General features: G+C 33.4%; 2 protein-coding genes and 1 long non-coding RNA gene across 3 annotated transcripts; 2 read left to right on the forward strand and 1 right to left on the reverse strand.

The window, feature by feature from the left end:
- The first annotated feature begins 255 nt into the window (after nucleotides 1–255).
- LOC120576057 (pleiotropic drug resistance protein 1-like) lies at nucleotides 256–1,214 on the forward strand. Its single transcript, XM_039827020.1, has 2 exons — nucleotides 256–350; nucleotides 861–1,214. The coding sequence occupies exons 1-2, from the start codon at nucleotides 276–278 to the stop codon at nucleotides 1,212–1,214; spliced, it is 429 nt and encodes a 142-aa protein (XP_039682954.1). The 5' UTR covers nucleotides 256–275.
- A 58-nt stretch (nucleotides 1,215–1,272) lies between these two features.
- Nucleotides 1,273–2,309, forward strand: LOC120576058 (ABC transporter G family member 35). The gene is made up of 3 exons (XM_039827021.1): nucleotides 1,273–1,563; nucleotides 1,657–1,740; nucleotides 2,082–2,309. The coding sequence occupies exons 1-3, from the start codon at nucleotides 1,273–1,275 to the stop codon at nucleotides 2,307–2,309; spliced, it is 603 nt and encodes a 200-aa protein (XP_039682955.1).
- A 6,053-nt stretch (nucleotides 2,310–8,362) lies between these two features.
- On the reverse strand, nucleotides 8,363–11,545 carry LOC25499977 (uncharacterized). Its single transcript, XR_003007084.2, has 4 exons — nucleotides 11,080–11,545; nucleotides 10,522–10,708; nucleotides 9,433–9,577; nucleotides 8,363–9,030 (listed from the first exon to the last, which is right to left on the reverse strand). It is a non-coding gene; the product is annotated as an uncharacterized lncRNA (long non-coding RNA).

Consider the following 11,545-nt stretch of genomic DNA (forward strand, 5'->3'; position numbering starts at 1 on the left):
CATGAAGTATTGAACAGGACAACACACCACAAACTTTGATGGTATTGAATGATTTTCGGTCTTATAAGGTTTCTTGTTGTCCAATCCTTCATTTTTTAGCAGATCAAATCAAACGCACCCTAAGAGTCTAGATGAGTAATTTTTTATTTTCAATTTACAGAACACCTTATGGATAACATTGGAGCTACTTCACAGTGATAAAAGGAGAAAGTAGAAGTGGAAGCATCTCTCCTAGTAGACAAGAAATAGCTGCAGAAACAAATCATAGTAGGAAAATGGGAATGGTTCTTCCTTTTGAACCACATTCTATAACCTTTGATGAAGTTACATATTCTCTAGACATGCCACAGGTAATGTAGAAACCAAATGAATAAAAAGTTATATTTCGTTACACTGTCAGTGTAAAAAGCAAATCATACTCAATTACACGTGACTTTAGGAATAGTTATTGTTAACAATACAGCTACAAAATAAATAAAGAGAGAATGGGAACGACAATGGAGGCAAGGGTTTCATAGAATAGTATTAGCTTGACATTACAAAAGGATACAAGGGAATATATATATATATATATATATATATATATATATATATATATATATATATATATATATATATATATATATATATATATATATATAATTTCTAATGGGCTGCTTACTTAGTAATACAAAGGTCCAAAGACTTAAGCTCAATGCTTTATTATCTAACGGTTATAATTGATTGATTGTATAAAATGTTTTAAACGAATTTTGTTTACGAATTGAATCCCAATATAAATTGGAAAAAAATTATCATATTGAACTTTCAAACCATTGTTGTGAAGTATATATTATCAAATACTTGGACTGGATTTGCAGGAAATGAGAAACCGAGGCGTTCATGAAGATAAGTTAGTTCTTTTGAAGGGTGTAAGTGGAGCTTTCAGACCAGGTATTCTCACTACTCTGATGGGCATCACTGGTGCTGGAAAAACAACTCTGATGGATGTGCTTTCTGGTAGAAAAACCGGTGGATATATTGGTGGGAACATCACAATTTCTGGCAATCCAAAAAAGCAAGAAACCTTTGCAAGAATTTCTGGATACTGTGAGCAAACTGATATCCATTCTCCTTATGTTACTGTCTATGAATCTTTGCTCTATTCAGGATGGCTCCGGTTGTCCCAAGACATCAATGCTGATACCAGAAAGGTTAGTATTTTAATCACTTGAGATTTTACCATTCATTGGAATTATTATGTTTAAGTTTGAAAATAACTTATGCTTGAAGATGTTCATTGAGGAAGTCATGGAACTTGTGGAACTGAAACCACTGCGAAATGCATTAGTAGGACTTCCTGGTGTTAGTGGTCTCTCAACGGAGCAGCGCAAAAGGCTGACTGTTGTAGTTGAGTTGGTTGCTAATCCTTCAATAATATACATGGATGAGCCAACTTCTGGGCTAGATGCAAGGGCTGCAGCAGTAGTGATGAGAACAGTTAGAAACACAGTAGACACTGGAAGAACAGTTGTTTGTACAATCCACCAGCCTAGCATTTATATATTTGAATCTTTTGATGAGGTGAAAACTCAAGAAATTAAAAATAAAAATTTGTTTGTTCTCTTCCATTACAATATATCAAGTTTCTAATATTTTTCTCATAATAAAATGCAGCTTTTGCTACTTAAGCAAGGAGGGCAAGAGATATATGTGGGCCCACTTGGACATAATTCTTCCAATTTAATCAATCACTTTGAGGTAGGTAGAATATATATTGTTGTGAATTCGGACTCAAAACTCACACCAATGAAACTATGATGTGTGGAGCAAAGGAAAATAGTAATCAATATCAAAGTAAACACAAGCAATAACAACAATAACAACACCTAGATCTAATCTAAGAATCAAAGTGAAAAGCACAAAACCACAAACAAAAGATAAAGAGAGAAGAGAAACAAACACACCAAAGATTATTGACCCAGTTCAGTCCAACTTGATCTACTCTGGGGAGAGATTGATCTCTCCAATCCACTATCAATGGGTTTTTCTAAAGAGATACAAATGGGTTACAAGAAATTAACTTCAACAAGCTCACATAGAACAACCATAGCATCAAACAACACTCGCTTGGGAAGACTTTAACCATGAACAGGGACGAAGTCGAAGAAGACCCAAGTGAAGATGAAGGTACTGAAGCTTTTGCAACCGAAGGTACTGAAGCTTTTGAAGTCAAGAGTATTGAAGCCTTTGAAGAGGAGGGTACTGATGCTCTCCAAAGAAAAGTACATTCCACAACACGAGTAGATCAAGGTCAAGATGGAAGTTGATAGATAAGTGGCAAGTGTACCAATAACTATCGAAGTAGTAATAAATATCATTCCATAAGGACTGTATTAATTCCAATTATAGCAAATACGTTATTAGTTTAGGATATATATAAGTAGTTTTGGTTGCCCTAGGCAGTAGATGATTGGAGATGAATGATTAAGCCGATGAATCCGCTATTGCTTTATATGAGTAGTTTACCTCCCTTTATTCCTAATTACTATTCAATCTTTACGACAAATTAACTAAGTAGTGTAACGCCCTAGTTGTTATTTTATTATTTTTAGAATTGTTTAGAGTCTTTTGGGTGTTTTTAATTAATTTATGTGATTTATGTAGTGTGTAGTATTTATTTATATAACTTATTTAATATAATTAGAATAATAAAAATAATAGAATTATTTAGGAGGTTAGGGATTAATTAGAAATTAATAATAATAAGGGAGGTTTTAATGAAAAATGGGAAGTTATAGTTTTGAGAAGTTAAGGAAAGAAAAGTCAGAAACAGTTTTAACGTGAAAGCAAGTGGGAGAGGAAAAAAAAGCTAGGCAAGGGAGAAGACCAAGAGAGAAGAGATTAGGAATTGATTTGCTGCACTTTATCTTTGCAATTCTAAGGTAAGGGTGGGATTATCTTTCAATAGTTATAATATATGATTTATGAAAAATTAATCAATTTAACTGTTCTTAAGGTAAAATTGGGAAATTTAGGGTTAATGATGATTCTGAAGAAAATGTGTAAGAATCAGGTTTATAATGTTGTATTTGATGATTAGTATGATTTCCTAATCTATATTGTTGATATTGATCATAATTTGGAGTAAAATTAGAATATGATAGATGAATTTTGGAAGTTCTGAATGAATGTTTGATTGGAGTTAATTGTTGTTGTTGATGCTAATTTACTGTTTCTTTGATGTCTGGTTGTATATAGGACTCGTAAACATTTCAGGAAAACATTTTGGGTGATCAGGGGATTAAAATTGGGTTTTTGGAGTGAGGAGAAGTCTGAAAATCGTAGCTGTTACCCTGCCCAGATGAGTGGTCGCTTAAGCGAACATCCCATCGCTTAAGCGAGCGATCACGATCGCCACCCAGATTTTGCTGAAGCCAGGTCGCTTAAGCGACCAGTGAGCGAGCCGTAAGCGTAGAATTAATTTAGATACGACATTGTGTTCGCTTAAGCAAACTGCGAGCGAACCGTGAGCGAGCGAGGACCTCAACCTTGTGTGAGCTGGTCGCTTAAGCGAGCTACTCGTCGCTTAAGCGAACTGAGTGTAGTCAGCCCTTTTCTGAATTTTGCTTCGTGCACAAGGTAACTTTGTGAGTACTTCTAGGTGTTTCCTCTAGCTTGTATGACCTTTGTATAGACATAAAATCCTACTTATTTCATGATGATATTTAGTTGGTTAACTTTGTGAATTTTGAAGATATTGGAATACTTGAATCAAGTGAATGAACATGTTGCATTAAGGAGTGGTGAGTCATATGAGTACATATGCATTAGTCGTTGAGTTGTATGTAGATATACACTAGTGGAGTCAGTTGCATAAGCATAAAAATGATGTTATGATGAGGACTTCGGTCCTGGAACGCCTTGTCGTTCAAAATGATGGAACACTATGTGTTCAAAACGATGTTATGATGAGGACTCATGTCCTGATAAAATAATGCTTTAACCATTCTATAAAGATGAGAGCTTCGGCTCTGTTATGGTACCACATGCATAGTTGCATTGTTGAGGAGTCTTAGTAGAGTTGTCATGTCTTGCATGAGTCTTAGAAGTGAAGTCGAGTGGTCGCATGAATCATTGTTACTATTGCCATTATTGTTGGATGATGAAGTTGTTAATGATGCTATATTATGACTGCTGAATGATTATGATGATAGGGTGTTAGATTTATTTATGTTATTATATATTATCATTATTGTTTGAGAATCTCACCCCTTCTGCTTGAAAATGTTGCCTTTCCAATGGGTAACTTGCAGGTGATCCTGAGTAGTAGGTGGTGGCTCACAGTGTCTAGGGCTCCGATACGTGGGATGGGATTTTTTTGCTTGAATTCTTTCCTATGTATCAATTTTAAAATATTACTGATGTAGCCCTTTGGTGATCGACTTTTATGTTAAAATGGCTTTTATGCCAAGAATAATTATTGTAGACTGAATGATGTTGCAAACAATCCGCTGCGAGTTTAATGACAATTTTATGAACGACGTCTGATTAAATAGATTTTTTTTATATACTCTCTATTTAGTAAATTTTAAATGAAGAAATGTAGCATGCCTGTTATGATTACTCTGATTATTGATGTATTATTATTAATTAAATTGATTTTGGGAAACGGGGTGTTACAAGTAGTTTTGATCAATCTCTTGACTCAAAACCCTTTCCTAAGTTATAATCTTTTAATCTCTTAAACCGATTGAATAGCCACGGAAGCGATAAAAGTACGTTAATTCATGTCTCATAATCCTCAATTTCCTATCTCTAGGTTCCTATGTTGAATCAAACAGGATTACATATTTCAGGATTAAAAGCTAGGGTTAATAGTCATTCAATTCCTAGTATCAATTCATGTAATTGCAAGAAGCTAGGGTTAATAGTCATACAAAGCAATTATATAAAAGCAATGAACACAAGTAATTCTGAATAAAGACTGAATAACATTAATAATAAAGAGAGTATCAACTACTGATTCATATATTACAATAGGTTCATCATGGCTCAATCAAACTAAGAGTTTAACTACTCATAGCTAACAATTATAAGCATAAATAAGAGTGAACATACATAAATTCAGACCAACTATGAGTTGGTATGAGATTCAGTGCTAGTTCTTCGGTCTCCTGGTGTCTTCTATGCTCAAAATCGCAATCAAAATCGGTACCCTAAGCTTCTGGTTGCATCTGACTTTTATAGACAAAGAATTAGGGTTTCAGAAAAGTCCACCATCGTGCCACGTTTCGCGTCCATCGTGCCATGATTCCTTGATTAATCTGATGTGGCACCGAATTTACTAAACCATCGTGGCACGTTACATATCCATCGTGCCACAATTTTTCCAGTATCTTCAGGTAAATTCCACGCTTCAAACGTGCCACGATTCAGGTCCATCATGGCACGATCCAATAGCTAAATTCTTTGATTTTTCTTCAATTTGTGCAAAACTTCTCTTTTATGAATCTTGAGCTGATTTAACCATGTATACAAGCATTTGACTCTCAAAACATTACAAAAAGGACACAAATATGACTAAAAAACTAGTAATGACGTACTGTCATCAGAAGTTTTGAGCGATTCTTGCAAAAGCTTATGAGGTTAAAGGTGGAAATGCTGACACAAGAATGCTGAAACAAAATCCTTGTTGGATGCAAATATTACAAAACCTTGTGAAACTTAAGAAGTAACCAACAACATCATAATGGGTATCCTTAGCCAAAGATTATTATGCTAACACTAAAGCAAATACTCACATCAAGATTAAAGATCTCGGAAGCTTCAACGTTCCAATCTCTATTAATGGTGTGTTTCTGAGAGACGCTTTATGTTATTTAGGGGCCAACATCAACCTGATGTCAATTGAAACATTTGAAAAGATCGAAGGACTTGAGATGGTACCAGCTGAGAAGCTAGTAAGGGTAGTTGATGGAACTGAACATGAACCAGAGAGAGTGGTGTTTAATGTGAAAGTTGCAATGGAATGTTTCAAATTCTTAGCGGACATAGTAGTAATGGACAAATCAGATTATCTAGTAACTTTAGGCAGACCCTTTCTTGCCTCTGCAAAAGCTCGAATCAACTTGGAATACAAAGAGATCATTCTTAGGTCAAGAGGTAAATACTTGATACATCACATTTTGCAGGACAACAAGGAGAGATGCATGTACTAAATGCCATGCAGTGGAGGATGTCAATTCTTATAATTCTCATGAATACATAGAACAACCATGAGAAGATCAAGAAAAAAAATGGTGTATCCAACACCATAAGAGCAGATGTCAGGGAAGAAGCTACTAGGGCACCTGGAGAAAGACTCGTTATGAAGATTTTGAAGTCGGAGATCATGTCTTGTTAATTCATCATGAGGAATTCAATGGCTACTATGGGAATTTAAAAGCAAGGAAATGCTAGGACAGACCATTCACAATTAAAAAGATCAAAGAAAACAAAGAAGTTGTGATGTGGGATGAAGTCATGTGGTTTACATATGTTGATCTAAGTGAAATTAAGCTAGTGGAGTATCATGTAGGAGGAGAGGAACCTACTCCGAAGAGGTTCAAGGTATGAAAAAAACACACAAACATATTCGTCAGGCTCAGGACGCTAAACACGTGCTGAATAGAAGGCAACCTATTAACCGTCGGGACTTAGACATTAAACAAGCGTTGAATGGGAGGCAGCCCATTATTTTTATTTTTTGCATTTTTCTTTTTCTAAGCTGAGATACTCTGACCAATCAATTTCTTTTCTTTTTTTGTTGCTTATCTTTCAAGTATTATCTAATAAAATTTTAAAGCATTTCTTTTGCATTTACATTTACAACCTTTTCTTTTATGCTTAAATTTGATTTAGTCTTAGGTATTCATTTCAAAGCATTTAAGGCCGAGGCTAGTTTATCCTTACATTCAAGAGCACGATACTTTCTAGGGCTTGCTGTAACGCCCTCTTTAATTATTTGATTATTTTAATGAGTTTAGAATATACTTATATGATTTGTGTGATTTATATGATTTATTTTGATAAGTGATATTTTGTTATGTTATATGTTGGTATTTATTAGTATAATATATATGCTATTTGATTTAGAAATATATATGTTATTTGATTTAGAAATATACATATGTTATTTGATTTAGAAATATATATATATATATATATATATATATATATATATATGTTATTTGATTTAGAAATATATATGTTATTTGATTTAGAAATATATATGTTATTTGGTTTAGAAATACATGATTTGTTGTAGAAATATATGTTATTTGTTGTAGAAATACACATGATTTGTTGTAGAAATATATATGATTTGTTTTAGAGATATATTTGTTATTTGTTATTTGTTATAGAAATATATTAGAATAGAATATTAAGATTTGGATTTAAGAGAAAAATAAGTAGGTTAAGGATTTATATAAATAGGAGAGACCTAGTTTAGAAAAAAAACATAACGTACGACTGTTTTTTGAGAAATGGGAGAAAAAGCCAAGAGAAGAGGGAGAAGACCTAGAGGCTGCGATTTTCATTCTTTAAGGTAAGGGTGAGACTAACTTTGCAATTCTATTAAGTCTGTGAATCAACGGTTACATTTAAAACTAGAACGCCGACCCGTGCGCCGCACGGGTCTTATAAGCTGAACGATTTCATATATAATTGAATGATAACTAAATTTAATGTTGAAAACTATAGGTTCTTTGAAAATTTTGTTAGTGCAATATTACATACGACACTAAGATTTTTTTGAGTTTTTTAAAACTACATATAATAGATCAATTCATATCTTTCTTCAAAAAAACAAATCAATTAATATCTAACATTTCGAAATACTTCTTCGTAGACTACGCTAGACATCTTATTCATATCTTTATCATCTTCATCAGTTATTAGTATCTTCAGCTCTTCTCTGGATGTAACTCTAGAAACAGCCACATATAATTGTTCGTGTGAAGACATGAGTTGGGAGGTATACACCAACATATTTTAGTTACAACCATTGACTTTTGTTGATAGTCATCGCAAATGAAACCACAAAAGGAAATTGCCTATTCTGAAACTTGAAAGGATCCAATATTAAAACTCAAATATTTTTCAAGCATCCAATATTGAAACTCTAATATTCTGCATTTTGTTAATCATTATTAGAAATTCAATAGTGACCTATATGTAGACGTGAGATGTGTATCTACCACTTGCAAAAAATAAATAAAAACAAACCCTATCAAAAGAAAACTACTCCAATATCATTGATTTCCACATATATTAACATTTAGTTCGAAATTTGTACATCAAATACCTTTGATAGAGAAAAGTACGGTTATAACTTAACTAATAAGGAACTAACAATACAATACATCTTAATAAAATAACTTCAACTAAAGTCAAATTTTGCCACAATTACTTTACATGATAGGCCTAAGTCACAGCAATAATAATTTGATTTGGGAAATAGATTTTGAAACAAAATCTGGTAAAGCATAATATTTTTCGAGACCTTATATATAACTGTTTGATATACAACTCAGGTGTGCATGTTTCCTTCAGCTTCGCATTGCACGTGATAGTTTGATATATTCATTTTACACCTCACAACAATTGATCGGCACAGTTTATCTCGGAGACAGTTTGCATGCTATGATTTTCAACCATGGGTAAGCTATGACTATGAAATCAAATTACAATCACCAAAATTCAATCCCATAGCTATGCCTCTTCCAACCCAAAAATATCCCAGGAAAGCTCCCAACATAGACAGCAGCTGCCCAGATCAAAACAACAGCAGACATGCGCAATAGACAGAAAACATCACCAACAGCTGCTGTTCGGTCATGAGAGCAGCACCAAAAACGGTACTCGGACCACCCCACAGCCGAAGCACTCTAAAACACCATAGGACAGCAGCAACATTTCCACAAAAGACACTCATAAAACATACAAAAGACTCCCGGGGCACCAACTCCACTCATAAAACAAACACGGTGGTACTTGCATTCTCGTCTACATATAAAAAAAAATTAATAAGAATCAATTTGTAATAATAATTGTATAAGAAGCAGTGATTTCTGGCTGATGGACTTTGAAATGAACTATAAATATGAGTGAAAATAAGACCTTAAGATTTGTTTTAGGGTAAGAATACAAATAAATTTTTACAAAATAAAACTTTGAAATTGTTACATTATGTTGATCATAGAATTACTCTTATTCCTCTCCCTCTCCCTCTCCCTCATTCTTGACAATGTTACGTACCTCAACTCAAAGATACTTCTATCTTTTTTTACATTGTGTTTCATTAACTATACTGTCAAATATTTCAAATATATCATGTAATTGTTACTGTCAAAGACAACCAAGATCTTGGATATGTCACAGGGTAACGATACCAGAAGCCTTACCAACCTTAATCCTCTCTTAAAGAAACTTATAAACAGAGAACAATGCCCATGATGGTGAATGTTGAACCCTTCTTCTTTCCCTCAACTCCGGCTACACACCTCGACACATTTTTTGTTCTATATTGTGCTAAGAAAACCAACAGTGAGAACTGCAAATAGACAATAATCAGATTTATGACATTGTTGCATCAGGGAACTAAAGGCAAGAATATAATTGAATAAGTTCGTTTTTTTTTTAATATTTTCGAAATATGCTTTTCCTCAATGTATAAACATTTTATGAAGCACATTTATTACAGCATCATGTAACGTAGCTTTCATAATTTTATTTCTGAAAAATACAAATCAAAATGAGGTACCAATATTCAAGTTTATGCCCCCAGTTTTCAATTTGCTAAACCAAATCTTAGCATGGGGGTTCAAATAAATCAGTACTAAGGCAATAAATGTGAAGCTAAAATCATATATTTAGTGAATGATATCACTTCTTTATATAATCCTATGTATGAAATTCTCCTGTAACAACCCAATCTTATCTCATTTCATTCTCCAATTTTGCATTTTCAGTTTTCTACATAAAATGCTTGCTCAATTTTTAGCTAGATGACATTGTTTAAATTTTGGCTTAATGGTAACTAATGTAGCTCATTATAGAGTATGAAATTTGAGTGAATATCTATTCTTTTGCAGCACATTTGTAGCACACTGAGCATCTCATTTGACCTTGTAATTTAATAAACAAACTATAATGTTTAGCTTGCTAAGCTTATCTAGTTGCTCATAGAGCTTATGGAAAAAACAAACTATAATGTTTAGCTTTGTGGTTGCATGTTTTCTAAATTCACTACTCTCTCATTTCTGGTCACAGTAAAATCAATTTATAGAAACATGTTGAGAAGGAAAATATGGAGAAATCATATTCAATTTACATTGAAAACAATCGATGAAGTCATATTCAATTTCTTCTATTTAGCAACTCAGTTGTTCCATATAGAAAATTTCACTACCAAGGTTATATCCATAGTAGGAAGCAAAATTTCTTCAAAAAAAAAAAATAAAGCAATTATAATAGTACGATTTTAGGTGTACTCACATGTCAATTCTTTTTCCTCTGCCTCTTCTAGCGACGGAGCACACAGATAAAAAAAACTCAATTGAAAATTCTCAACAGTCACACTTTCTGCTAAAAAAAAGTATCAGTTATTGGATCAATCCTACGAAGCTACTTCTCCATGTGGATGTCAGAGCACCAGCAAAACACAATACATATTTGGATTGATCTGCATACAATAAAAAATTATCAGTTATGGATCAATCTTACAAACCTATTCTTTCAAAAGATAATTCAGAACAATGTATATATAAAAAAGGTTACATAGATAAAGAAAATAAAATAAGGTCCATATTTTATCTCTTCTCAATCTCTCACATGGCAGTGCTGTAAATTGAATTCAAAACCTATAGTTCATAACACTAAATTCATCTCTTCCAACAATTATAAAGCATCAAACTCGCAACATAAAAACAAAATCAAATTTTCTTTTCAAAAAATCAAACCAAAATGATTCAAAATCAAATCTCACAAACATTAAAAACCAATTCATAAATGAAAATTGAATCAATTAGAAAACTCAATCAATAGTGATTTTACCATCTCTGGAAACCTCCTCCTTTGCCGGAAACGCAAACGGAGCAGGTGCGGCGGCGGCCACGATTGCATAATCAGCGACGCGGTTTAGGAGGTAGCCATAAGGTGAAACGCGAGATTGGGAGGTTAACCTCGTTGTTGAGGCGGTGATTGATGGCTTCGATGAAGATCGACGAAGGAAAGATCGAATCAGAGATACCAATCTGCGTGAAGCCATCTTCGATGAGAGAGGTAAAATATCAGGGAATCCCTGTGAATTCGAATCAGATATGAATGCTATTTTTTCCAAGAATCAGAGATGAGAGAAAGGTAAAATATCATCTCTGATAAATGTTCAATCTGCGTGACTGCCATTTTTTTTTTCTTCAAGGATGGGTAGAGGCCATGCTTTGGAAATAGATAAATGTGAGATGAGTGGGTATCTGTTTGAGTTTTCATTGGTATGGGAAATGTCTAAAATAATAGCAGT

Source organism: Medicago truncatula, chromosome 6, assembly GCF_003473485.1.
Source record: "Medicago truncatula cultivar Jemalong A17 chromosome 6, MtrunA17r5.0-ANR, whole genome shotgun sequence".
Taxonomy (NCBI): Eukaryota; Viridiplantae; Streptophyta; class Magnoliopsida; order Fabales; family Fabaceae; genus Medicago; species Medicago truncatula.

Excerpts from the sequence above, each read along its gene's own strand:
- LOC120576057 (XM_039827020.1), top strand. The coding sequence starts at position 276 with ATGGGAATGGTTCTTCCTTTTGAACCACATTCTATAACCTTTGATGAA. Across the intron at positions 351-860 it reads ATTCTCTAGACATGCCACAG|GAAATGAGAAACCGAGGCGT; the intron begins GTAATGTAGAAA and ends CTGGATTTGCAG.
- LOC120576058 (XM_039827021.1), top strand. The coding sequence starts at position 1,273 with ATGTTCATTGAGGAAGTCATGGAACTTGTGGAACTGAAACCACTGCGA. Across the intron at positions 1,564-1,656 it reads TATTTGAATCTTTTGATGAG|CTTTTGCTACTTAAGCAAGG; the intron begins GTGAAAACTCAA and ends AATAAAATGCAG. Across the intron at positions 1,741-2,081 it reads ATTTAATCAATCACTTTGAG|AACAACCATAGCATCAAACA; the intron begins GTAGGTAGAATA and ends AAGCTCACATAG.